The sequence below is a fragment of the Meles meles genome, chromosome 8 (assembly GCF_922984935.1).
Source record: "Meles meles chromosome 8, mMelMel3.1 paternal haplotype, whole genome shotgun sequence".
NCBI classification, from domain to species: Eukaryota; Metazoa; Chordata; class Mammalia; order Carnivora; family Mustelidae; genus Meles; species Meles meles.
Genome location: NC_060073.1, coordinates 781,142 through 807,331, shown reverse-complemented (window position 1 = coordinate 807,331; position 26,190 = coordinate 781,142). Strand labels below are relative to the sequence as shown.

At 69.2% G+C, this 26,190-nt stretch overlaps 2 protein-coding genes across 2 annotated transcripts; both read right to left on the bottom strand.

Moving 5' to 3' along the window:
• Window positions 1–26,190, bottom strand: LOC123948274 (mucin-2-like). The gene is made up of 52 exons (XM_046014987.1): window positions 26,039–26,190; window positions 24,947–25,217; window positions 24,320–24,434; window positions 23,845–23,935; window positions 23,655–23,764; window positions 23,340–23,550; window positions 23,060–23,185; window positions 22,498–22,615; window positions 22,230–22,368; window positions 22,024–22,134; window positions 21,872–21,941; window positions 21,627–21,764; window positions 21,368–21,532; window positions 20,911–21,005; window positions 20,383–20,509; window positions 19,888–20,143; window positions 19,715–19,767; window positions 19,525–19,625; window positions 19,042–19,193; window positions 18,714–18,852; window positions 18,312–18,422; window positions 18,046–18,225; window positions 17,663–17,902; window positions 17,385–17,541; window positions 17,064–17,195; window positions 16,408–16,555; window positions 16,108–16,151; window positions 15,559–15,750; window positions 15,028–15,054; window positions 13,303–14,552; window positions 13,019–13,164; window positions 9,207–9,274; window positions 8,985–9,128; window positions 7,953–8,258; window positions 7,449–7,678; window positions 6,976–7,150; window positions 6,323–6,570; window positions 5,584–5,767; window positions 5,111–5,333; window positions 4,297–4,475; window positions 3,827–3,911; window positions 3,602–3,702; window positions 3,480–3,511; window positions 2,656–2,830; window positions 2,381–2,485; window positions 2,227–2,267; window positions 1,953–2,075; window positions 1,773–1,871; window positions 1,019–1,147; window positions 861–900; window positions 482–608; window positions 1–398 (listed from the first exon to the last, which is right to left on the bottom strand). The coding sequence occupies exons 1-52, from the start codon at window positions 26,112–26,114 to the stop codon at window positions 161–163; spliced, it is 8,343 nt and encodes a 2,780-aa protein (XP_045870943.1). The 5' UTR covers window positions 26,115–26,190; the 3' UTR covers window positions 1–160.
• On the bottom strand, window positions 9,966–11,992 carry LOC123948275 (histidine-rich glycoprotein-like). Its single transcript, XM_046014989.1, has 3 exons — window positions 11,758–11,992; window positions 11,114–11,619; window positions 9,966–10,936 (listed from the first exon to the last, which is right to left on the bottom strand). The coding sequence occupies exons 1-3, from the start codon at window positions 11,858–11,860 to the stop codon at window positions 10,073–10,075; spliced, it is 1,473 nt and encodes a 490-aa protein (XP_045870945.1). The 5' UTR covers window positions 11,861–11,992; the 3' UTR covers window positions 9,966–10,072.

The following is a 26,190-nucleotide window of genomic DNA, read 5'->3' as shown; positions in this document are numbered from 1 at the left end:
CAGCGTCTGCCCGAGTTTATTTGGGAAAGCGAAGAATCGAATAAAGACTCAGAAAATAAATACCGGCCGAGAGGAGGCCGCTTGGCGAGGGAGCGCAGAGGGCCAGCGGGAGGGCGGCGTGCGGAGGGCGGCGTGGGGGGCCCGGACAGCGGGACGGCACTCAGTCCCTCCCCGGGTGCAGGCCCCGGGGGCTGGCGCGCCGCTCTCGGCCGGGGGCCCTGCGCTGAGCCCGCGGGAGCCCGCACACGGTGTCCTGGCAGGAGCAGCTCTCGATGTGGGTGTAGCTGTGCTTCCGCGAGCTGCCGTCCGGGCAGCTCAGCTCGACCTCCCGCTGGCTGGTGCGCCCCTCCTTGCAGCAGGAGCACTGGTGGTCCAGGGCCTGGGCCTCGGCCGAGTACCTGGGGCGGGGGGAGGGCCGCGGTGAGGAGTCGCTCCCAGGCGTGGGAACCCCACCCCCCATCCCCCAGGGCCCAGGCCTCACTTGACGGAGGTCCCGCAGGACCCCGAGCAGGAATTCATGACGACTGTCTTGGTGCAGCCGGCGTGAGAAATTTCCTTGGTCATGGGGATGGTGGAGCAGAAGATCCTGGTCTCATTCCGAGGGATGCCTGGCGGGAGGGGGCGGAAGCTCCAGCAGAGGGTCTGGGGAGCTCGGGGCAGGGCTTCTCCATGGCTTCCTCCCTGTGGCTGCTTCTCCCTCCCCAATCGGATCCGGCCTCGGCTGCCCCCCAGCACGCAGGGCACCCCGGACGACGCCCTCAAATTCAGCGTCCAGTGGGCAGAGGCACAGACGCCGGCCCCCATACTCTCCCCCTCCAGGGTCCCAGCTGGACCGCCCCCGCCCGGCCGCCCGCACTCACACTTCCTGCAGCATCCATTGGGCATGAGCGTGATGGAGCCCTGGAGGGAAGGAGAGTGAGCCCGGGACCCGGCACTGCCCCCCAACAGTGAGCAGCCCCCCCCCCGCCACGGGGTGGAGAGGGACAAGGACCGGACTGCCCTGGGGACCCCCACTCACTGGGAGGCAGGTGCTGGGGTCGAAGTCGGGGCAGGTGATGTTGGACACGGAGGAGATGAGCTGGTTGTGGATGCCCACGCAGCTGAAGAAGGTGCAGTTGTTGGTGGGGTCGTGACGTATGTCCCCGGGCTGCGGGGCAGAGGGCGGTGTGGTGAGGGACAGCAGGACACCCAGCCAGCGCGTCCCGAGCCACCGGGCAGGGGACACCTAGGAGGGGCCCCGGGACAACCGCCAGCCTGCAGTCCACAGACACATCGACACCCTAACCGCCGGCACCTGCCGATGGGCCCTCGTGCAGAGAAAGGTGTTTCTGGATGTGACGAAGTTAGAGGTCAGGAGAGCAGACCGTCCTGGACGACACAGGCGGCCACCAGTGACCTCGCAGAGTGCAGGGCCCACAGGAAGGGGGACAGAGAGTGCACGGATGTGGCCACAAACCCAGGGCTGCCTGGAGCCCCAGAGGCTGCAGAGGCAGGAAGGTCCCTGAGAGCCTTTGCGGGGAGTAGGGTCCTGCCACCCCTTGATCTTGGCGTCGGACTCCCCGGGGGGCAAGAGCCAGCCACTCCCGGTGTTTCCAGCCCTAGTCTGTAGTCCCGGTCATGGCCGCCCCAGGACCCTTGCGAAGCCGCGCCCAACCCAGCAGAGGACACAGGAGTGGTCCCAGGCCCCGCCGCTGGCTCCGGGCCGGCCCTGCCCCCCGCCCGTGTGGAGAGGCAGGACGCGGTGCTGCGAGCCGGCGGGGCTCCCCGCGCACCTTCAGGATGACGGTCTCGGCGCCGGGTCTCTTGACGATGCAGTGGGTCTGCTGGCACTGGCCGCAGCACTGCCCGGGCACGTCCACCCGCTCGAAGCCCTGCGGGACACGCACGCTCAGGTCGGCGCGGGCAGGAGAGGAGCCGGGAGCCGGGCGGGGGCCGTCGGCGGGGGCGCTTACGGGGCTGCAGGTGTCCTCGCAGTGCACGTGGGTGCAGGAGATGACGTTGAGCTGCGAGCTGCTGTCCGTGCGGTTGGTGCAGACGCAGTCCTCGCACTTGGAGGAGTACACTGGGGACCCGGGCTGGGGGCGCAGGGGGGCCGGTGAGGCCCCGCCCACGCCTGCCGCCTGCTGCAGGAGGGTCGTCCGCAGGCCCGACGCACGGCGTGGGAGTCCCAGGGCGGGCACCCCCCTCCCGCCAGGCGCTCTGCCGACCGCTCTGCCCGGGGCTCACCTGGTACTCAGCATTGCCGTGAACGCACACCCCCTTGGGCACTGAAGGACGAGAAGGGGCCGCGGGTCAGGAGGGCGGGCCTCAGGCCTGGGCCGGGCGTGCGTTCTGTGGGGGGCGACCCCCCGCGGTTCCCCGACCGCCAGGCCCCACTGACCACAAGAGTAGGACGGGCAGCACTTCCCGGGTCTGGTCTCGCTGCTCACGTCGAAGCCCAGCGGGCACTTGGGCGGCTTCCCCTTGCACAAGCTGGTGTTGCACTCTGCGGGGGACGGGAGGCCGAGGTAGGAGGGGCAGGGCCTGCGGGCAGCGGCCCCTCCCACCCGCAGCTCGGGGCGGGGCGGGGGGTGGGGGACGCGTCCTGCTGGCCCAGCTCCTGCCGCCCGGGTGAGAGGCGCGCGGTGGGGAGGCGAGGCCGGCGCCGGGGCTTACTGCAGGACGTGATGTTGCAGCAGGTGTCCGCGGGGTTGACCTCAGTGACCAGGTAGGTGCCGTCCTCCGTGCACGTGACTGGCTCCTGGCGGCACTCCCTGGGCTCGCAGATGATGCCACGGCCACCCTCCAGGCACACGCAGTCCTTGCAGTCGAACTCAAAGTGCTCTCCGAACTGGGGGCGGAAAGTAGGCGGGCAGGGGTCACAGCGCCTACCCCCTCGCCCCCGCGCTGGGGTCGCCCGCCAGGCGCCAGGACTCAGCCGGGAGGGGCACCATGGCGGGCGTGGTGCCGAGGGTCCTGGGACACCTGTGCCCTCCCCACCTCCCCGCACACGGGGCCGCATCGCTGACGCCACAGCCAGGACCCGCTCCTAGCATTTACCCCCCGGGCCTGGCACGCGGCAAATTGCCACAGGTGTGTGTGGGGTTCGTGGGCCAGACCTAAGGAATCCGCCACACGTGGGAGACACGAACGGCACCGCCGTGGCCAAGATGTCATGTTGGGTTTGGACAGAGCGTCTGACGACCGAGGGGTGGGTGGACAGTTGGACAGACAAAGGGACAGAGGATGGCTGGTGAGGGCGTGGATGGGTAGAAGGAGGGAAAGAAAGAGGGAAGGAGGAAAGGGGGGCGGAGAGGCAGGCTGGGAGGTGGGTGGGGGGTGGGGGCACCCAGGGGACACCCCTGCTGTTTCAGCCTCCCAGGACTTGAACGACAGGACTCAGGGCTTGAGACTCCCGGTTCCCGTGTGCGACCCGCCCCGGCCCCCAGCCTCCGGGTGTGTGGGTGAGTCCCATCCCAGCACCGGGAGGAAGGGCCGACCTTTCTGGGCACGTCATCAGGTCCCACGCAGCCTGGGAAGGGAGAGAATACAAGTCCGTTAGCGGATCCCGGAGCCGCAGGACCCGGGGGGCTTCCCTGAGCCACGAGGGCGGGTGCCCTACCACACATCTCCACGCAGACGTCGAAGCCTGGGGCGTAGTTCATGGTGCCCTCAGGACAGAAGCAGCCTTCCACCAGGCGGGCATTCTTCTGCGCTGTGGACCTGGGGAGGGGGTGTCACGAGATGGGTGTGTGCACAGCAGGGACCAGGCTCGCGGGGCCGCGACGCCCTGAAGTGTCTGCCACCCTGGCGCACGCCCGCGGGACGAGCCGCTGTCCCTGCGCACCTTACAGCTGCTGCACTAGACTCGCAGGAGGGCTCGTCTGCGGGGCCACAGGCCCGGTACTCCCGGTGAGGCGGGCACGTCATCGCTGCGGGAGGGAGAGGGCAGTCAGAGGAGCCAGAGGCCAGAGGGAGGGGTCCACGGGCCCCCTGGCAAGGGACAGGCCTGCCCAGCCTTTCCTGCACCTGCCGAGGGCAACCAGCCGCCCAGCGCTGCCCACCTCAGCCCCCCACGCCGTCCCTGAGCTGGGACGCAGGTGCCCAGGTACCCAGCCAGGTCGGCTGGAGCCTCGGGCCCCAGCAGCCAGCGCCCACAGCCCAGCCCATCCTCCCGCCCCAAGGCCCAGGCCTGCAGGCTCTCCCTGCCCACCCGGCCCTCCCCACGCCGCACGGCTTCAGGCCGGACGTGGCTCCCAGGGAAGCCCGGAGACCCGTCGGGCTGCGGGCCACAGGTCTGGGCGGCGGAACACGCACAGCAGGCCCCGTGGGTGTGGTTCCTCCAGTCCACACAGATGTTGGTCTGGGCGCAGAGGGCGGCGTAGGCCTGCAGGCTGGCGCACTCCAGGCCCGACCCGGGCACAAAGCAGCTGTCGAACACGCAGGCCTCGTAGTAGTGCTTGGGGGGCACCACGGCATGGCACGGGGCAAACAAGCTGTGGGGGAGGGGCGGGTCATGCCCGGGCCGGCCCTCCCCGCCCGCCCACCGCCTCCACCCGGAGGCCCTCCCGGAGCCGGGCTCGGCTTACATCCCCCCAAAACAGGCGCACGCGGGAGGACAGTGTCCAGGGAGCGACAGCGCGACCTCGGGGAAGGGGGGCCGGCCTGGGGGGTGGAGGGCAGCTCCGGGTGCCGGGACCCCCGCCTGCGACCCCAGCAGAGGGTCCCCCAGACTCAACTCGCACAGCTCTGGGGACAAGGCCCTCGCTCGCATGGCCGCTCGCTCTGGGCTTTCTCCCGGGTCCCGGCCCTGAGCGCCCGGCCTGGCCCCCGGCAGCTGCCCTCCCTGCGGCCTGCAGCTCAGCCAGTCCCACCGAGACAGGAGAGATCGGGAGGTCAGAAAAGGCACGGGGCCATGTGACAAGACAGCTCAGCCCCGCAGACGTGAGAACCACCGGTCCTGGGCCCTCCGAGACCTAGCAGCTGCCCACGGCGCCCTGACTACCCTGGACGTCCCGGCCCCATGCTCAGCCCTGGGCCTCAGCTCCTCTTTGCAGACGGGGGCATGGCACGAGAGGCCGCGGCTCCCCGAGACCCCGACCCCACAGCTGCAAGGGACCGGCAAGGGCACCTGTCTCTGATGAGCTCGCAGAGAGGAGAGACGCAGTCCTTGCGGGAGGTGGTGCTGCCCCCCGGCGGCGTGATGGCCGGACGCTTGGTGGTGACGCTGCTGTGCGGACAGTGTGGCTTGGAGGGGTCGTTCACCACCCACTGGTCAGCCGCCAACTCGCAGTCGGACACGACCTCCCCGCTGGGCAGCACACAGTCGTCCGCGGTGTTGTTGGTGCACGTGCCTGCACGGGGAGGGAGCCCACGTCGCACACACCGGCCCCCAGGCCCTCTCCCTCTCCAGCCCGGGGCCCCCGGAGACCGTCAGGCGGGGGCCAAGAGCACAGATGGATCGAGACTCCCGTCGGCCTCTTCCCGCGGGGCCCCGAGCTGGGAGCGGGACGACCACGGCTGGGCCGGCAGCTGCTCTCACTCAGCCCCCTCCTCCGAGCTGCCCTCCGGGGGGGAGGAGCCCGCGGGGGCCCAGGGGCTCACCGCACTGGCCCTTGGTATTGTTGCCAAACAGGCGGTGGGGCAGCGTGATGGAGAAGGAAAGGCCGTTGTAGGTGACGAGGGCGCCCAGCTTGGAGATCTCCACCACGTAGTTGATGCCCGACTGGTACACGAGCAGCTCATTCTTCATGTAGGGCAGCGCCACGACCTGCCTGTTGACCTGCACCTGTGGCCGGACATGGGGTCAGGACGGCCAGCGGGCAGGCGTGGGGGACCCTCAGCTGGCCTCAACCTGGCCACTCGGGAAACAGAGCCTCGTGGGTCTGACAGGGGCGAGTTGGGGCAAGCTGAGACCTCCCAGGGCACCTGGGATCACCGCCCCCCCACCCCCGCCTGTTTTCAGGCCGGTGTGTCCAGTGGGCGGACCTCAGCCTGTCCCCCGGCCCCCTGGCACCTGCCCTGGTCCCTTTCCCACTTCGTTCCCATCGCTCTCGCCAGACTTGTCCTGGCTGGTCCCCGGGGGAGGTCACGGGGATGCTGCACTCAGAGGCCCCGGAGACACCGGGGCTGAGGGTGTGGCCCCCGGCTCCCGGACACAAGCAGCCCCATGCCAGCATGTGGCCAGCGCCGTGCTCGGGAAGGGGACTCCTCCCAGAGACCTGGGGCTCGGGCTGGTGGTGGCGCATGCGCGGGGAGGTCAGGGGACAGCGTGGTCCACCAGGGAGCGAGGGCGCGGGCGCACGGCGCGGCCCGCGTGGGTGTCCCCGAGCTGGCCGCGCACCTGGACCTTGATGGGCATCATTTGCAGGGTCTTGACGAGAACCTCCTGGGACTGGTAGCGCACGATGAGGGTGCGGGGGCAGGACACCCGGTCGCGGACATCACAGTGGTAGTTGTCGATGTAGACGCCGAAGTTGCCGAGCGTAGGGGTGATCTCCTCCACGAGCACGTACGTGCAGTTCCCTTGGTAGCTGTAGTACAGCCCGTCGAACGTGACGTAGTGCGGGTCCCCCCAGCCTGTGCAGTAGCCTGCGGAGGGGGCGCCGCTGAGCCACGCCGAGCCCCGGACCCGGGCGGCGCTGGGGGCAGGAGCCGGCGGGAGGGGCACCGCGAGCGGGAACCCCGGTTCCCGGGGCGCGCGGGGCGTCCAAGCCCGTTCTGTGAGACGGAGCCTCGCTTTGGAGCCGGAAGACCCGGGCTCTGAGCCCAGCTCTGCTCCCCCAGCCCCGGGAGCAGCGCCGTTCGGCAGGGGCGGCCGTGCTCCCCGGGGCAAGCCCCTCCCCCCCCAACCTCTCCCGGGGAGGGGCAGCGAGCAGGAAGCCCACCGCAGGCAGCCACAGCGTCCAGCCCGGCCCCGCACGCACCCGAGGGCCTCGGACCCGGCAGCCACCCCACCCCACCCCCACCAAGGGTCCCGCGCCTCGAGGGACCTACAGTCGCACTCCCAGTGCGGGCAGCACTCGTCGGGGCTGTGGACGAGCGTGGGCCGCAGCCCGTTGGCGCAGGTGGGCTCGGGCGGGACCTTGCACTCCACCTCCACGAGCTCCACGGTGTTGTTGAACTTGCAGATCGCCATGGTGCAGTTGCACAGCAGCCACTTCTCGTTCTCCTGCGGCGGAGGCGCGGCTCAGGGGCGCCGGGGCCCTCCCACCCCGCCGGAGCCCAAGCCACCCGGCACCCCATGGGTGACGCAGCTCGCTGCCCGCCGGCTCCCCGCAGCGAGGGAGGCTGGGGGAGACGCGGGGGCTAGAGCGGGCCCTGCGCCCGGAAGGCCAATGGCGCAGCCGCAGAGACGGGGGCGCCGTGGGGGGACCCGCGGAAAGGCCGCGCCTGGGCTCCAGACGCCTGGTGGCCTAGTGCGCGTGCTTGGTGCCGAGGGGACAAAAACTGGCCCATAGCACACTGACCTGTCTGGGAGGATCAAAGTCTGGGCACGCAGGGGGCGTGGTGGTGGCCACTGTGCTGGATGCTGTGGGCGTGGGTGGTTTGGGTGTTGAGGCGGGAGTCGGCTTGGAGGGGGTGGGTCCCGGGGAGGGCGTGGACGGGCACGACCAGTTGAAGATCTCGATGGTGCAGGACACCGAGCAGTTTGCATAGTAGCAGGTATCCCCGTGCGTGCCGTTGTACACCATCTCGCCTGCGGGGCAGAGGCCAGTCCCCCACTGTCCAGACAGGGCTGGCCACCGGGGCGTGCAGGCGCGTCCCCACGAGGCCACGCACCTCCACGCCCCTGACACACGGCTGCAGCAAAGGGGGCTGACCACGGGGAGGGACAGCCGCCCACACCCAGCACCCAGCTTCCCCCACGAGATCCAGGTTTCGACTCACGCCTGACCCCTGCCCCCTGGTAAAGCAGAGGCCAAAGCCCCACCAGCCGGTCAGCAGAGAGCCCGAGTGAGAAGCTGGGGTACCTGGTGCGAAGTACGTTTCGTTCAAAACGCAGCAGCGGACCTGACTGGAGGACGGGACCGGGCCGGTGCTCACACTGACGCTGGGGGTGGAGATGGGGGTCACAGTGGGGGTGGGCACGGGGGAGGTCGTGGTGCCGGCGGCCGGGGGCCTGGAAGGCACGGGCGGCGTGGGGGTTCCTGTGGTGGTCGTGGACGCAGTCGTAGGAGCGGGTGTGGAGGGGCTTCCCGGGGTGGGTGAGGGGGGCCCAGTGGTGGTCTCGCTGGCAGGCGTGGTCTTCGAGGAGGTGGGACCAGAGCTCTGCGGGCCTGTAGGAAGGGAGATTCGGGCAGAACTGACGGCACCACTCTCCCAGAGGCCACAGGAGCCTGACGGTAACTGCCACCTCCTCGCAAAAAACCCGCTCGAGGCGTGGCACGTGGCGTGGAAAGGCCGTCGTCCACTTTCCTGGCTTTTGGCCTCAAGGGAGGGCAAGGAGAGCAGGGCCCACCGTGCCACAGTGTTAGGGCCACGGCGGGGAGGCGGCAGCCGGCATCCCAACATCGGTCCCGCTGAGATCGTGCTGACCAGCTGCCCTCTGAAGCCCTACCGGGCCGTACAGGCACAAGTGGGGGACATAAGAAGGGTCCCTAGGGCACCTGGCCGGCAGCCACCTTTCCCCACAGGCCCCACATGCCACAGTGGGGTCCCCTCCCTAGGCTGCTTTGCCCTGGTGCCCATCACACTGCCAAGGATGGAGCACAAGAGCCTCGGGCAGCTGTGCCTGTGGAAAGACACTGTAGGGGGCAGTGGGGCTCCCTCAGCCGCTCACACGTGGCCCGACGGTCAGCAGCTCCCTCAATGCTCAGGGGCCGACCCCGCCATGCAAGCGAGGCCTGCCGGAGACTCACTGGGGAACCCCTCGCCCCAGGCAGCACGGGGGTCAGCACCTCACGTGGGAGAAGCCGTACGGCTCCCTGGCAGGAAAGCTCGCTCGCCTAGACTAAGGGGCCTGAGCACACCACAAGCCCACAGTCTCCATGCCAATGACGTGCCTGGAGTGCTGCTCCCAGCCGAGGGCGGAGGAGAGGCCGAGGTGCCCCCGGTGGTAGTACCCTTCGGTTCAGTTGGAGGAGAGGGCGAGAGTGTGCTGGAAATCTCCACGGTGGCTGTCGTGCTGGTCAGAAGCGTAGTTGATTCTGTGGAAGGGGGAAAGGTGAACCGAGAGTTTGAACGAAAGGACGGCTCAGGTCGGGGTTTGGGGATGGTGGTCTTACCTGTGGGTGTAGAGCCCGAGCTGCTGCTGATGGTGGGGGTCGAAGCCGGGATCACGGTGGTGGTCGTGATTGTCAGGGTGGGCGTTGTGGTCTTGGTGCCCGTGGTGGTGCTGATGGTGGGGGTCGAAGCCGGGATCACAGTGGTGGTCGTGGTGGTCGGGGTGGGCGTTGTGGTCTCGGTGCCCGTGGTGGTGCTGATGGTGGGGGTCGAAGCCGGGATCACAGTGGTGGTCTCGGTGCCCGTGGTGGTGCTGATGGTGGTGGTCGAAGCCGGGATCACAGTGGTGGTCGTGGTGGTCGGGGTGGGCGTTGTGGTCTCGGTGCCCGTGGTGGTGCTGATGGTGGGGGTCGAGGCTTGGATCACGGTGGTGGTCGTGGTGGTCGGGGTGGTTGGTGTGGGCGTTGTGGTCTCGGTGCCCGTGGTGGTGCTGATGGTGGGGGTCGAAGCCGGGATCACAGTGGTGGGCGTGGTGGGCGTGGTGGTCGGGGTAGGCGTTGTGGTCTCGGTGCCCGTGGTGGTGCTGATGGTGCTGGTCGAAGCTGGGATCACGGTGGTGGTCGTGGTGATCAGAGTGGTCGGGGTGGGCGTTGTGGTCTCGGTGCCCGTGGTGGTGCTGATGGTGCTGGTCGAAGCTGGGATCACGGTGGTGGTTGTAGTGATCGGGGTGGTTGGGGTGGGCATTGTGGTCTCGGTGCCCGTGGTGGTGCTGATGGTACTGGTCGAAGCTGGGATCACGGTGGTGGTCGTGGTGGTCGTGGTGGTTGGTGTGGGCGTTGTGGTTTCGGTGCCCGTGGTGGTGCTGATGGTGCTGGTCGAAGCTGGGATCACGGTGATGGTCATGGTGGTCGGGGTGGGCGTTGTGGTCTCAGTGCCCGTGGTGGTGCTGATGGTGGGGGTCGAAGACGGGATCACGGTGGTCGGCGTGGTGGGCGTGGTGGTCGGGGTGGGCGTTGTGGTCTCGGTGCCCGTGGTGGTGCTGATGGTGCTGGTCGAAGCTGGGATCACGGTGGTGGTCGTGGTGATCAGAGTGGTCGGGGTGGGCGTTGTGGTCTCGGTGCCCGTGGTGGTGCTGATGGTACTGGTCGAAGCTGGGATCACGGTGGTGGTCGTGGTGCTCGGGATGGGCGTTGTGGTCTCGGTGCCCGTGGTGGTGCTGATGGTACTGGTCGAAGCTGGGATCACGGTGGTGGTCGTGGTGGTCGTGGTGGTCGGGGTGGGCGTTGTGGTCTCGGTGCCCGTGGTGGTGCTGATGGTGCTGGTCGAAGCTGGGATCACGGTGGTGGTCGTGGTGGTCGGGGTGGGCGTTGTGGTCTCGGTGCCCGTGGTGGTGCTGATGGTGCTGGTCGAAGCTGGGATCACGGTGGTGGTCGTGGTGGTCGGGGTGGTCGGGGTGGGCGTTGTGGTCTCGGTGCCCGTGGTGGTGCTGATGGTGGTGGTCGAAGCCGCGATCACGGTGGTTGTCGTGGTGGTTGGTGTGGGCGTTGTGGTCTCGGTGCCCGTGGTGGTGCTGATGGTGCTGGTCGAAGCTGGGATCACGGTGGTGGTCATGGTTGTCGGGGTGGGCGTTGTGGTCTCGGTGCCCGTGGTGGTGCTGATGGTACTGGTCGAAGCTGGGATCACGGTGGTGGTCGTGGTGGTCGTGGTGGTCGGGGTGGGCGTTGTGGTCTCGGTGCCCGTGGTGGTGCTGATGGTACTGGTCGAAGCTGGGATCACGGTGGTGGTCGTGGTGGTCGTGGTGGTCGGGGTGGGCGTTGTGGTCTCGGTGCCCATGGTGGTGCTGATGGTACTGGTCGAAGCTGGGATCACGGTGGTGGTCGTGGTGGTCGTGGTGGTCGGGGTGGGCGTTGTGGTCTCGGTGCCCGTGGTGGTGCTGATGGTGCTGGTCGAAGCTGGGATCACGGTAGTGGTCGTGGTGGTCGGGGTGGGCGTTGTGGTCTCGGTGCCCGTGGTGGTGCTGATGGTGCTGGTCGAAGCTGGGATCACGGTGGTGGTCGTGGTGGTCGGGGTGGTCGGGGTGGGCGTTGTGGTCTCGGTGCCCGTGGTGGTGCTGATGGTGGTGGTCGAAGCCGCGATCACGGTGGTTGTCGTGGTGGTTGGTGTGGGCGTTGTGGTCTCGGTGCCCGTGGTGGTGCTGATGGTGCTGGTCGAAGCTGGGATCACGGTGGTGGTCGTGGTGGTCGTGGTGGTCGGGGTGGGCGTTGTGGTCTCGGTGCCCGTGGTGGTGCTGATGGTGCTGGTCGAAGCTGGGATCACGGTGGTGGTCGTGGTGGTCGTGGTGGTCGGGGTGGGCGTTGTGGTCTCGGTGCCCGTGGTGGTGCTGATGGTGGGGGTCCAAGTCGGGGTGCCCATGGTGGTGGTGATAATGGGAGTGGTGGTTGGGGTGCCCGTGGTCGTGGTTGTGGTTGGGGTCGGCGTTGAGGTTCCTGGGGTTCTGGTGGTCGGGTGGGTGGTGGTTGGGGTGCCCGTCGTCGTGGTCGTGGTAGGGGTCGGCGTTGGGGTGCCTGAGGTGGTGGTGGTGGGGTGGGTGGTGGTCGGGGTGCCCGTGGTGGTGGTCGTGGTTTCCGTGGTTGTAGTCATAGTCATCGTGGGGTTCAAGGTCGGCGTGCTGCCAGGAGGCGGCGTGGAAATACAGTGGTCCGGCAATACACAGCATTCGACATTGATCTCATAGTTGAGGCAGATGGGCGGCATGATGCCCCCTGGCTTCTGGTCTTCATTTCTGCACACCAGCCCAACAGAGAGGTCGCACACCACGTTTTGCCCAAGCTCTTCGATGGGAATGTGGGGAAACATCACAGCTCTGCAGGAGATGTTGGCTGCCCAGCCTTCTTCACAGAGGCCCTGAATCGATTCAGTATCTCCACCCGGTCTGGAAGGGTTCGGTTTACCAGAATCCACCCAGCCCGTCCAGTTGCACTGAGGCACACACGGAGGGATAGGTGTGGTGGTGCTGGTGGTCGGGGGCTCTGTGCCTGTGGTGGTGGTGGTGGGCGTGTGGGTGGGCGTGGTGGTCGGCGTGGCGGTGGGCGTGGTGGTGGGCGTGGCAGTGGGCGTTGGTGTGGGAGTGGTGGTCGGTGTGGCGATGGGCGTGGTTGTCGGTGTGGTGGTCGGTGAGGGGGTGGGCGTGGCGGTGGGCGTGGTTGTCAGCGTGGTGGTGGGTGTGGTGGTCGGCGTGGCGGTGGGCGTGGTGGTGGGTGTGGCGATGGGCGTGGTGGTGGGCGTGGTGGTAGGCGTGGCGGTGGGCGTGGTGGTCGGCGTGGTGGTCGGTGAGGGGGTGGGCGTGGCGGTGGGCGTGGTTGTCAGCGTCGTGGTGGGCGTGGTGGTAGGCGTGGCGGTGGGCGTGGTGGTCGGCGTGGTGGTCGGTGAGGGGGTAGGCGTGGCGGTGGGCGTGGTTGTCAGCGTGGTGGTGGGCGTGGTGGTCAGCGTGGCGGTGGGCGTGGTGGTCGGTGTGGGCGTTGTGGTCTCGGTGCCCGTGGTGGTGCTGATGGTGCTGGTCGAAGCTGGGATCACGGTGGTGGTCGTGGTGGTCGTGGTGGTCGGGGTGGGCGTTGTGGTCTCGGTGCCCATGGTGGTGCTGATGGTACTGGTCGAAGCTGGGATCACGGTGGTGGTCGTGGTGGTCGTGGTGGTCGGGGTGGTCGGGGTGGGCGTTGTGGTCTCGGTGCCCGTGGTGGTGCTGATGGTGCTGGTCGAAGCTGGGATCACGGTGGTGGTCGTGGTGGTCGTGGTGGTCGGGGTGGGCGTTGTGGTCTCGGTGCCCGTGGTGGTGCTGATGGTACTGGTCGAAGCTGGGATCACGGTGGTGGTCCTGGTGGTCGTGGTGGTCGGGGTGGGCGTTGTGGTCTCGGTGCCCGTGGTGGTGCTGATGGTGGGGGTCCAAGTCGGGGTGCCCATGGTGGTGGTGATAATGGGAGTGGTGGTTGGGGTGCCCGTGGTCGTGGTTGTGGTTGGGGTCGGCGTTGAGGTTCCTGGGGTTGTGGTGGTCGGGTGGGTGGTGGTTGGGGTGCCCGTCGTCGTGGTCGTGGTAGGGGTCGGCGTTGGGGTGCCTGAGGTGGTGGTGGTGGGGTGGGTGGTGGTCGGGGTGCCCGTGGTGGTGGTCGTGGTTTCCGTGGTTGTAGTCATAGTCATCGTGGGGTTCAAGGTCGGCGTGCTGCCAGGAGGCGGCGTGGAAATACAGTGGTCCGGCAATACACAGCATTCGACATTGATCTCATAGTTGAGGCAGATGGGCGGCATGATGCCCCCTGGCTTCTGGTCTTCATTTCTGCACACCAGCCCAACAGAGAGGTCGCACACCACGTTTTGCCCAAGCTCTTCGATGGGAATGTGGGGAAACATCACAGCTCTGCAGGAGATGTTGGCTGCCCAGCCTTCTTCACAGAGGCCCTGAATCGATTCAGTATCTCCACCCGGTCTGGAAGGGTTCGGTTTACCAGAATCCACCCAGCCCGTCCAGTTGCACTGAGGCACACACGGAGGGATAGGTGTGGTGGTGCTGGTGGTCGGGGGCTCTGTGCCTGTGGTGGTGGTGGTGGGCGTGTGGGTGGGCGTGGTGGTCGGCGTGGCGGTGGGCGTGGTGGTGGGCGTGGCAGTGGGCGTTGGTGTGGGAGTGGTGGTCGGTGTGGCGATGGGCGTGGTTGTCGGCGTGGTGGTCGGCGAGGGGGTTGGCGTGGCGGTGGGCGTGGTGGTTGGTGTGGTGGTCGGTGAGGGGGTGGGCGTGGCGGTGGGCGTGGTTGTCAGCGTGGTGGTGGGCGTGGTGGTCGGCGTGGCGGTGGGCGTGGTGGTCGGTGAGGGGGTGGGCGTGGTGGTGGGCGTGGTGGTCGGCGTGGCGGTGGGCGTGGTGGTCGGCGAGGGGGTGGGCGTGGTGGTCGGCGTGGCGGTGGGCGTGGTGGTCAGCGTGGTAGTCGGCGTGGCGGTGGGCGTGGCGGTCGGCGAGGGGGTGGGCGTGGCGGTGGGCGTGGTGGTGGCGGTGGGCGTGGTGGTGGGGGGTTCTGGCGTGCGCGTGGAGGTGGAGGTGGTGGTGGGGGCGGGCGTGGCGGCCGTGGTTGTGGACGGAGGACACTCCTCCATCGGCACACAGCAATTGACACGAATCTCGTAGTCGTAACAGAGCTCAAATGGCCCGTTTCCAAACTGGTCTTCATTGTAGCAAACGAAGCCGAAGGTGACGTTGCACTGCGCCTTCTGGCCCGCCTGCTCCCAGCTGAGGTGGGGCTCCACAGCCAGCCTGCACTCGATGTCCTCAGGGGCCCTGCAGACGCCCTCGAAGGTCTCCCGGTCTCCGCCGTCGCTGTGCGGGCTGGGGTGGTTCTCGTTGATCCAGTCGGACCAGAAACAGCACGGCCCTGAGGAAGGAAGACCCAAGGTTGGTCCCCACCCTGGACGCTGCTTCGGGGAGCTCCCTGGGACTCAGAGAAGTCAGAGCCCCCAGGACCGCCCGTCCTATCATGGCCAAGGAGCCCGCTCAGAGAGTAGAGTGCCGGGCACGGTCCTGCAGCTGAGCGCTGAGCCCCGGACACAGAAGAGCCCCCTGTGCCACACCTGGGTGACAGACCCCGGCCTCAACGCCCAAAACAAGTAAATCCAGGAAGAGTCACCCATTGCTGTGAGGAGGCCCATGGGAAGGGGCCTGGCCTGGACTCCTGCCCGACCGTGCTCTCACCCAGGACCAGTCCGCGGCCGGCGCTAAGCCCGGGGACCGCTGAGCGCACCCTCTCTGCACAAGGGAGTGGCACCGGCCACCCGGCCCCACAGCTGGGTCTCCTGGAAGGTTCCCTTTTCCTCCTGGCCCACCCGGCATGGGGGCCGCGTGGGACCTACCTGGAGTTTCTGGGGTGGAGGTCGGACCTACAGATGAACGGGGAGGGAAAGAAGCCTGTCAGGAGCTGGTTGGACACGCTGAAAAATCTTTTTCATTTGTACAACTTCCTCTTTCCTCCTCTTTCCTCTTTCCACGCCCCAGTGGCTTGTCCGGCGGTGGCTGCCACCTCGGCAAGACTGAGCGCGTGGGAGTCTGGGACATTTGTCTGCTTCCTCAGAGACAGCCTCGGGGCTATTCCCCTGCTGGTCCAGGAAGTGTCCCCAGGAAGTGTCCCCAGGTCCTCCACTGCAGTCTGGGCTCAGGGGTGTGGCTGTGATGCCGGCTGCCATCACAAGGTGAAAGGCCAGGGGCCCAGGAACACCCCCAAGCTGAGACGCCCATCATCGTCACCACCAGCCCATAAGCCGAGGTGAGAGCCCACTGCGACCCGTCCCCCCGCCCGCCTCCGGCCCCTGGAAGGGCCGCTTCCGCTGGGCTCAGGGCAAGGCAGGTGCCCTAGGGGTGAGGGATGCGTGGCCCTGGGGCCTCACCTGTGCTGGGGGCGGGGGGGGCGCTGGGAGTCGGGGTGGTGGTGGCGGTGGCGGTGGTGACGGGGATGGTGCTGGAAGGCGGCCGGGAGGTGGTGGATGCGCAGATGTTGAAGTGTCTCTCCACCGTCCCGTTGGGGCCACAGATCTCCCAGTAGCAGAAGAAGCCGTCCTGGGTGTAGTTGAGAATCTTCCCTGGAGAGCAGGACAGAGACCAAGGTCAACACGGCAGGAAAAGGACAGAGACTGTCAAGAACCCCCCAGGCATCCCTTAGCCCCCACCAATGCCAGACCAGTGCCCCCTCGGGACTCCACCGACTGGGCCCCCCATCAGGGCACAGAAACTGGACGGCACAGAGGTGGCCTCGGCTGCCGTCACAAGCGTGGGGAGGCTGCTGCGAGTCAGAGCCAGCTCTGAGCCGGGAAAGGCCCCTGCGGGGCCCCGGGCCCAGGGAGGGCGAGACGGAGCCCTGCCCCCAGAGTCCAGAGCAGGCAGCCTGGGGGCTCTCCTGGGGGCCGCTGCGCTGGGGTAGACACGGGGGGGCAGCTCACCTTCTTCTGGCTGGCAGACGACTTTCGAGGCGTTGGTACACACGCTGGAAAGCAAGCGTCGAGCTGCAGAGCACGAAGACGTGCCCTTCCCGGCCTCCCGGCCTCCACCTCCCACCCTCAGCGCCCCAGGCCCAGCCCCAGGTCCTCTGCCCACGCATGGGAGCTCGCCTGGCTCCCACGGTGTGCCCGTGGGGCTCTGTGTCGGCCCGTGCATGCGTGCGTGCGTGTGGCTGTGGGTGCACGTGTGTGTGCGCACGCATCTGGCACAGCCCCGGACCCCAGCGGGCTGAGCTCGGGTACCAGGACTGGCAGTCGTCCTCGCTGGGAACGGGTGTTTCAGGCGGGTAGTGGGTGTCCCCGACATAGCAGCCACAGTCGTCCGCCGTGACGCACTGCTTCAGGTCCTCGTCGTAGATGGGCCTATTCTCCGGGCACCGGGGGTAGCAGCCTGGCGGGCACAGGACAGGGGGCATGGGGCTTGGACCATGGCAGAGGGTCCCACGGCCACCAGACCCCACCCATCGTCCCCACCACGGCAGGTCCTTCTCTCCAGGATGCTCCTCCGGGAAGGCCAGGGAAAGAAAGGACAGGGGACTGGACCCCCCCACACTGGGCCCCACGCACTGCCAGATGGCCAAAGGGACAGCCAGCACCCCCTCCCAGCCTCCTGACCCTGCGTTCCTCGCATGGGCTGGGATGCTGCCCCCAGAGCAGGCTCACTGCCCCATGCCCCTAGTTCCCAGCTCCAAGGCCCTGCAGAGTCTGCCGGACCCAGAGTCCGAGACACCCTGTCTTGGGCTGATCTGCAGCTTCCTGGGGGCACCGTCCACTCGCGGATTCTTTCTGCCTCTCTAAGCTTGCGGAACGCACTCTGCAGCGCGGTGGGCCTGGCCCACCTGGACCTCAGATCCCCAGCCGCATGGGGACAGCGTCCCTCCACGCCGAGGCCCGCTTACCCTCCAGGTAGGACACGGAGATGTTGGAGTGGATGCCGTTGACGGTCCTGCAGGTCTCGAAGCTGCGGTTCCCACAGGGCTCATAGTGCCACTCACACTCGTCTGGGGGGTTGTAGTAGTCACAGAATATGGCTGCAGGGGCAGGGGTGGGGGTCAGACTCAGGGAGGGCTGAGGCCAGGCCAGCGCGGCCCCTGAGGAGCAACACTCAGCCCCTGGGGCCAGGGAGGCGGCACGAGACCCCAATAACCCATCACTCCATGGGTGAGGACTGCTGTCCCCACACTGCGCAGCCCTCTGCTCCAGGACAGGCGGACACTCACGGCACAGGTCCGGCGTCCTCCAGAACACGCAGGCCCCCTCCTTAGTACACTCCTGAGCGTAGGAGGCCACGGCCGAGCAGAAGCACTCACAGTCCCCGCCCGTGTCACAGGAGCAGGAGTCGTGGACACAGGCCTCGTAGAAGGGCTTGGGGTCCACCTGCGGGAGAAGGCGCTGTGTGCCCTGGGCCCGCCCCCAGGCCCGCCCCGCCCCCAGGCCCGCCCCGCCCCCAGGCCCGCCCCGCCCCCAGGCCCGCCCCGCCCCCAGGCCCGCCCCCCACCTTGCTGTGACAGACACTGAAGACGGAGCTCTTGATGATGCTGCATTGCTTCTCAGCCCAGGAGAGGCGGTGCGGGTTCCGGGCGCAGGGATCCGGGGTGACGCTCACGTCCGGACAGGTGGGGGCCTCCTTCCAGCTGTTCCCGAAGTCCAGCTCGCTGTCCACCACCATGTGGTCCCTCGTGGTGAAGTCGTTGCTGGAGCGCTGGTCGAAGTTCCCGCACAGCCCGCACACGGTGCCCTGCAGAGACAGAGAGCGGGGGGCTGGGGGGGCTGAGGGGGCTCCGGGAACGGGCTGGGGGACGGGGGGACTGAGTGGGAGGGGGTGGAGGGCTGGGGGGGACCTGGGGGGGCGGGGGCGGGCCGGTGAGGGCTGCCGCGCACCTTGTAGGACGGGGCCAGCTTGATGAAGATGGTGGTCTTCTTGTCCCAGATGACGATGACGCCGATGCTGGCCTCCACCACCAGGTACTGGCCCACCTCCCGCGTGGTGTAGGCCACGTGGTGGCCCGTGTCCCGCTGAATCACCAGCCGGTGCTTGTCCTCCAGCTTCAGCTCCGTCCTCTGTGCCCAGGGGAGAGGCCCTGTCACTGGCCGCGTCCAAGGAGCCGCGAGGGCTCACGCGTTCCCCAGGGCCCGGCGGCACTCACCCCCAAGAAGATTTTGATGGCCTTGGAGCAGGTGACCCCCGTGGTGCCACAGGGGACGTTCTCAGTGATGATGCTGAAGGAGCCCGAGGAGGCGTTCCGGCCGCAGTAGTCCTGGGGGCCCACAGAGGACGTGAGCCAGACCGGCCAGGCCACCGTGCCCCCCGGCCCCACCCCAGCTGGGCTCCCTCCTCCGTAAAAGCGGTCACCACGAGGCGAGGGCCCTTAACCCCACGCACAAGCCCCTCGCTCCCCGTGTGGCGCAGGAGGGTCAGAGAACGGGAGGGCGGAGGCAGGGCTGGGCCCCAACCGCGCCCCCGTCGACGGGGCCCCCTCCCCAGGCTGACGGCGGCTCGGAGGGCGGTGCGGGGCCGCGGGACGAGGGCTGGGGTGCACTGGCCTCACCTGAGCCGCCACGTAGGAGCAGTGCCCGTCGAAATCGTAGTGCTTCCCGTCGAAGGTGACGTAGTGGCCGCTCCCGTAGATGGAGCAGGAACCGTGGCACAGGGACTCGGTGCACGCCCAGCGCCCTCGCTGGCAGGTGCTGAGGAGAGCGGGAAGGGGGCCTGGAGGGGCCGCAGGGGCCCAGGTCTTCCCCGCTGCTTAGAGGCGGCCCGGCCGTGCGGGCGCCACGGGGACGGCCCCACCAGCAGCGCACGAGCCCGGCCTCCACGGCCTCGTCTGTGTGGCCCCCCCTGCGCCCCCCCCACTCCCGCGAAGCCAAACCACGTACCAGGTGTTGCAGTCCACCTTGACCTTGTCCCCGGGGGAGTACACGTCCTTGTTGTGCATACACGGGCACTCGTCCTCCTTGACGCAGCCGCCACGGCCATCATCCAGCAGCCCGTCTGGGCACACACAGCCACTGACACACACCGTCTGATACTGCGGGGCCGGACGGCAGGCTTCAGGCCCCGATGGCCAAGCCGCCTCTCCCGGAGCTGCCCCTCCTCTCGCACTGCAGACACCCCTTTGTCCCTTGCCCACCCAACCTCTGTCCTCTCTCTCTCTCGGGCTCACCACTGGCCCAGGAGACAGGCGCAGGCTGCCGGCCAGGGGTCTCCACGTGGCCCCGAGCCCTCCATGGGCTGGGCGGGGACCCCAGGGACGGGGAGGGCCGAGGAGGCCCATGCGTGTGCGGGACCCGGCAGCCAGACCCCAGGGCCAGTGAGGAAGCCTGCGTCCGCCCTCCCCCGTGGCGGGCCCCCACACGCACGTGGCCGGCAGCCCGCGTCTGGCAGCTGGTGGGCCGCGAGCTCTGGACGGTCAGGGCAGTCAGGTTGCTGCAGTCCACGTAGATCTTTGGGGCCGAGCAGCCTGGGGGACAGAGGGACCACCTCAGCTCATTGGACGTCGGGGTGGGGGGGCCAGCGAGGACGGGGGTGGGGGGGGCGGCGCCTACTTACTCTGGCCGAGCAGCCTGACCTGTCTGCAGTGCAGTCTCCCGTTCCGGCAGACGCTGAGGGGAAGAGGGCGGAGGTGAGCGGGCCTGGCTCCTGGCGGGCAGGGGACGGGGTGGGGGAGACACGCCAGTGGCGCGGGGACGTGGGCCCTCCCCCTCCCAGCCCAGGCCACCCACCAGCGCTCCTCCTGCCTCAGCACCACCTCCCCGGCCTCCAGGTAGAGGCCATGGTGGTAGCAGGAGCACTGGGCCAGGGGCACGCAGCGGCCCTTCTCGTCCAGGAGGGTGCCGTCGGGGCAGCCGCAGCCATCCACGGGCGCGAAGCCCTGCGGGCAGTGCGCGTCGGCCTCGGAGAGCGAGCGGCAGGTGGGCTGGCAGGTGGTCAGGTTGTACAAGAACACCTGGGAGTTGGGGCAAGAGCCCACGTCCTCGTCTGCAGAGATGGGGGGGCGGCGGCGTGAGGCGCCAAGGGGCGACCCCAGCTCCCTTCCCCACCGGCCGCTCCCGAGCACCCCACTGCCGTCCGGGAGAGGCAGAGGCCTGTCCAGCCAAGGGGCCCGCCAGGGTCCCCGGGAGTCCCCACCCCGCCCCCAGGGAGCCCCTCAAGTAGAGAGCAGTGGGCCGACCCCTCCCGCCCCAGGGCACCCGACGCCTCCCGGGGACGGCGCTCACTGCAGACTTGCTCCCGCCAGCCCCACAGCAGGACACCCTTGGCAGCGCAGGCGCGGGCGTAGGAGGACAGAGCGGCGCACATGCAGCCCTCGCTGTTCTGGCAGGTACACGCGTCGTATTTGCACCTCTGGGGGCGGAGGAGGCAGGCCGTGGTGGGGGGAGGCAGGCGGCACACCGCGCGCGCACAGGCACAGACGCACACGTGCACGCACAGGCACACGCACACACAGACACACGCGTGCGCACACAGACACACGCGCACACAGGCACACACGCGCGCACACAGACACGCACAGACGCCGCGTGCACGGCCACACATGCACAGTGACTCCCGTACATATCCGCACAGACTGACACTCCTGTGTGACGCGCAGACACACGCACGCACACACACGTGTGCTTACACGAACGTGCTCAGCGTTCCCCAGCAGCAGCCTTGCAGGCAGGGGTCAGGCCCAGCCCGGGGCACACAGCACACCGTGTGGGCCGGGATCAGGGGGTGAGGGGTACCGTGCGGGGCCCACACACCTTGTAATAGTCTGAGGGGTCCACGGCCGAGTGGCACCTGCCGAAGGGAGTCTCCGTCTTCTTCAGCAGGGAGCACCAGTGCTCGGCGTAGTTGGCTGGGGTGGGGGGTCAGGACCTCAGCAGGGGCGGCCCCCTCCGGCTCATCCCCTGAGCGCACTGCCTGGCCACCCAGGCCTCTCCATCCAGTGCAAGACCACCCCCCTCGGAAGGTGGGGTCCCCACCACCTCCCCCCCCCGCGACCTCCCCTGGCCTGGTGGGTGACACGGCATGGCACCAGCGGGACGAGGGCCACCAGCCAGTGACAAACGAGCAGGGCCGGCCCCTTTGCTGTGTCTCCTGGCGGGCAGCCCCCGTGGGCCACCATAAAGCAGCCACGTGGCAGAAGGCAGCAGGTGCGCGGGCTGACCACCCGGCCTCCACCCCCCTCACCACACGCCCCACGAGGCCGAGCCTCACCGCTCTCGATGCTGAGGGCGCAGGGGTCGTCGAGCCAGTCCAGCTTGTCATGGCAGCTCGACTGGGCCTTCCAGGTGTTGGCGAAGCCGGCCCCCGTGGCCTCCACCAGCCCGCCGGCCGTCCTGAAGTCGTCCCCTTCCAGGCCGTTGAAGTTCCCGCAGAGGCCTGAGGGGCAGCACACGGTTGGGAAGGGGCAGGGGGCGGGGAGATGGGCCCCACGCGGGGCCTCTGAGCGGGGCCCGCCCCGGGCGGCACTCACCCTGCACGCGCCCCTGCGCGGCCTGGTCCAGCGTCACGAAGAGCTGCATGACGGGCTCGAGCTGTACCTGCAGCCTGAGCCCCACAGCGGTGCTGACCAGGAGGTGGCGGGAGGACGGCCGGAAGACAGAGAGGCTGGCTGCAGGACAGGGGCGTCGCGGCCGGTCAGCGAGGGCTCTGGAGCTGCGGGGCCGCCCTCCCGCCCGCAGCCCCTGACCCCGCCGGCCGCTCCGGGGAGGGACTCACCGGTCACGTGGGGCAGGTTCACCCGCTGCTCGTTCAGCAGCACGCTGCCGTCCGACTGGAAGGCCACGACCTGCCGGAGGGACAGAGGGGACGGCCGGGCTCAGAGGGGCTGGGGGCCCCGGGGTGCTGGGCGGGGGCAGGGGGGCACCCACGTTCTTCCGGTCGTCGGCCAACAGAACCACCGTCTTCAGGCAAGTCTGCTTGTCCGTGGAGCCGCAGGGGGCCAGCTCACCCAGGAGGGCGTAGGAGTCGTTGTGGTCGCTCTGCCGGGCACAGGGGCGGTGGCAGTGACTGGCAGGGAGCCCGATGCGGGGCCGCGCCCCACCTCAGCCCGCCCGCCCGCCGCCCGGCCGGCTACCTTGATCAGCACGTAGTAGCAGTCCCCGTGGAAGGTGAACCTCTTCCCGTCGAAGGTGGTGATGTGGGAGCCGCCCTCCAGGGCGCAGGTGCCCGGGCACGGCAAGTCTTCACACACCCAGCGGCCGGCGGTGCAGACGCTGTGGGCGGCGGGACTCACAGCTCAGCGGTGCCCCCGGCCCCTCGGACCTGCAGCCCGGACCCCGGCCCCGCGGCCCCGCAGCCCTGCGCCCCAGGCCCCACCCCAGCCCCCCAGGCCCCGGACCCACCACTCCTCGCAGCCGCTGCTGAGCCGCCGGCCGGGCGGGTACAGGTGCCCGTGCAGTCTGCAGTGACAGTGCGTCACGGGGACGCAGCCGCGGCCTGCGATGTCATCGTACACGGTGCCTGGACGGTGCGGGACGCGACGTCACACTTGGCCGGCCGGAGGCCTCAGGAGGCCCAGAATCCCCACACCAGGGCTCCCGCCGGTCGGGCCAGAGCCGCAGGCTGCTGTGTGAGAGGTGGGGCGGCCCCCGTGCCCCTCCCCATGCTGCGGGAGCCTGGCCCCCAGACCGCCTTCCTGGGGACCTCGGGGCTCCGCGCGTGGGGCAGGAGGACGTGAGCCCGCAGAGCGATGACCAGGAAGGAGCCCCGCCCAGACTCCCCGAAGCCACCACGGCGTGTGTTTAGGGGGAGGGGGTCCTCCGCACTTGCCAGGGAGGGAGGCCCTGCCCCTCGCTTCTGGTACTGTTGCCCCACACCCCGGTTCCGGGTGCACCGGCCTCGGGGGCCGCATCGGGGCCGTGCGCCCACCCGCAGCCCCTGTCCCGTGGCCTCCGGGCCGCACACCTTCCGGGCAGAAACAGCCGTCCATGCGGTGCTCCTCGCACAGGCTGCTGCCCTCCAGGTGGGAGCAGGTGTCCATGCAGGGCGAGCCGCTCTCCAGGTAAACCATGTTGCCGGGGCAGCTCTTGGCTGGAAGGACAAGGGCAGGCCCCTGAGCGGGCACACACGCCCGGGGCAGGGGAGCGCGGCGGGCAGCAGAGCAGGGCGTCCCCCCGACGGCATCCCCTTAGGGCCCCAGGGGCACCCGCCTCCCCGGCCATGCCGGCCGCCCCGTGGCCCTTACGGCAGAACTCGGCGGTCCTCCAGTTGCCGGGCCGGCCGCCGGCATGGGAGCACTGGCGGGAGAACTCGGCCAGGGTGCTGCAGGCGCAGGAGGGGCCGTCCGGGCAGCGGCAGCGGTCCTGCACGCAGGCCTGCACGAACGGCGGCCGCGGCACCAGCCCCTCGCAGTCCGCGAAGGCCGCGGCCGCCAGCAGCTCCTCGCACTCGGCGCGCTGCAGACACGCGGGGCTCGGTGAGGCCCACGCCCGCCCCTTCCCGCGACGCCCACGCCCCCCTCCCCCAGCAGTCCCCCGCCCCGGCCCCGGCCGGGACTCACGTGCTCGGAGCAGGACTCGGGGTCCGGATCCTCCACGGGGTCGTCGCACACCACCTCGGGCTTGTGGACCTTCTGCAGGTTCCCGAAGTCGACGGCGCTGAAGAGCACGCCTGGGGGGCACGGGCCGTCAGCCGGGGGCGCCTGGAGCCTGCCCACCCGCCGCCCCCGCCGCCCCCGAGGAGGCCCTCACCGTCAGACAGGAACTCGGAGTAGGTCTGCAGGCCGTTGTAGTCCCCGCAGAGGCCGCACGTGCGGTTCCGGAACTTGCTGTCCAACTCCAGCTGTTGGGGGACGAGGGGCGGGTGAGGGGCCGGGGGCCGGCAGGACCACAGGCCACGGTGGGGGGTGAGGCTCCCACGGCCGGGCTGGCCTCAGCGTCGCCTCCGAGTGGCACTGGGCGCGGTGGGAGGGCTGGCAGCAGGGGTCGCCGAGGACCAGGAGGGGCTTGGGCGGGGGGAGGGCGAGCCCAGTTCCCCTCACCCCGAGGTTCCCCACCCTGGGAGGGCTGCACCGCCCTGGCCGGGCTCCCCCACAGCGCTGCCGGCCCACACGGAACCCACCGTGACAAGCGCCGGGCCCCGGGCACCATCCCTCCCCTTGGACCCCGGAGGCCTGCAGGAGGCCCCTGGCCCCAGGCCCTAGGCCCCAGGAGGGGCTGCACCCACCATGAGGGAGTCCTCGCGGTTCCACATGAGGGTGAGTCCCGCGCGGGAGTAGACCTTGGTGTAGGCGTCGTTCTTCTCGATGAGCAGCCCGGAGCTGTAGTGCGGCATGCTGACCCTGGGGTGGGGGCAGGGGGCGGGACTCACTCGCGAGCCCACCGAGCCGCCCACCGAGGCAGGCCCTCCGCCACCCCTCTGCCCCGGGGGACAGGGCGGGGCCTGAGGCCACGCGTGGGGGTCCTCAGCTCCCAGCCAGTGTGTGGGGAGCACAGCTTGTCCGCTCTCTGGGCCGACCTGGACCCCGGCGGAACAGCCCCTGTCCACCCCCGCCTGCCTGTCTCCCTGTCCGCACCCCCTCCGCAGGGTCCTCAGAGCCTGGCTCTGCCCACCCCCTGACCAGGTCTGTGCCCAGCCCACGGGGACTGGGGGAGACAAAGGACAGAGCCGGGCAGGAATGCAGCTTATAGCCCCATTGTTCCAGAGACAATGGGGGAAAATGGCCTGGGAGGGGAGGGGCTCCCGCCGGCTCCCCCTTCTGCAATTGGAGCCTGGGTGCTGCCCGGGGGGCCCCCAGGGGCGGGGCAGGGAGCCCCTCACCCCCACAGGGGGCCGCCGCCCAGCCGCACTCACATGGCCCCGTTCACTACAACCAGCTGGCGGGTGAGGTAGATGGTGTCGTCCTTGATGGTCAGCAGGATGTACTCGAGCCCGGGGTGCCCCCCGTCGCGGCCGGAGGCCCGCTTCAGGTGCACTGCGAACTCCTTGTAGGAGTCCCCGCAGTCGGACACGAAGTTGTAGTCGCACCCGCCGGGGAAGCGGAAGACGTCGCCGTCGAAGGTCTTGTAGTGGAAGTCCCCCCAAGTGCTGCAGACGCTGTGGCCGTGGTTCAGGGCCCTGCCCTCTGGGGGAGCAGGGGCGTGCGGGGGTGAGCAGCCCGCGCCCCCAGGAGGCCTGTCCCGAGGCCTGCCTGGCAGCCGCCCTCCGAGCACCCTCCGTGAGGCTGTCCTGCTCGAGTGGCCCATGCTGGACCCTGCTCACCCGGCCCAGGGGGTCTCAGCCGCCCGGAAGGACATCTCTAGCTGCCACACCCTCATGCCCCAGCCTGGCATGGGACCTGCCGGGCAGGCAGTGGGGACAGAAGGGCTCTCCGGAAGCCCACGTGCCCTATCCGCCCGGCCCGGGGTCCCCTGCCCTGTCATGGCCGGACTCCGTGTCCCTCACCCAGCGGGACCGCGTCCCCGCACCCTCAAGCGGTGTCCACGTGGCATCCGAATATTCGAGGCCAGCTCCCCTCCGGGGGCTTTTTCACCCAACCCGCGTCAGAGGGAGACGTCACCCGCCTACATCATCCAGTCTTTTCTGGAACGACCCCTTCATCATGTATCCAACACCCCACTCTGCAGAAGGGCCGTCTTGGCCTTGGCCCTCTGAGGGTCCCTGACAGCCGGCCCCTCTTGGCTGCCCCTGCCTGCCCCACGCAGGTGTTTCCAGAAGGCACCACACTCCGGACACACGCTCTGGCCAGAAGATCGCCACCAAAGAGATGGCACGAACCCAAGACCACTCTCCCTGCTTCTTTCCCTGCACCCAAAACCTGCAGGGCTTGGTGCACAGAACGCCCGACCCCAGTGGCGCACCCCGAAGCTGGGCAGGGAGCGCCACGACTCCCAGGTAGAGCCTCTCTCTCCTCGGGGCCGCCCTGGCCTTCCTGTCGCCTCTCACCTCTCTGGAGCTCTGCGGCCCCGGGGGAGCTCAGGGCCAGGCCGACGGCCACCAGGAGGGCGAGCGGCAGCCCCATGGCGGCTCAGAAGGGCGGGAGGGAGAGCGACTGGGGCAGGGGTCCGGGCCTTATATGGCCCAGCGGGAGCGGCAGA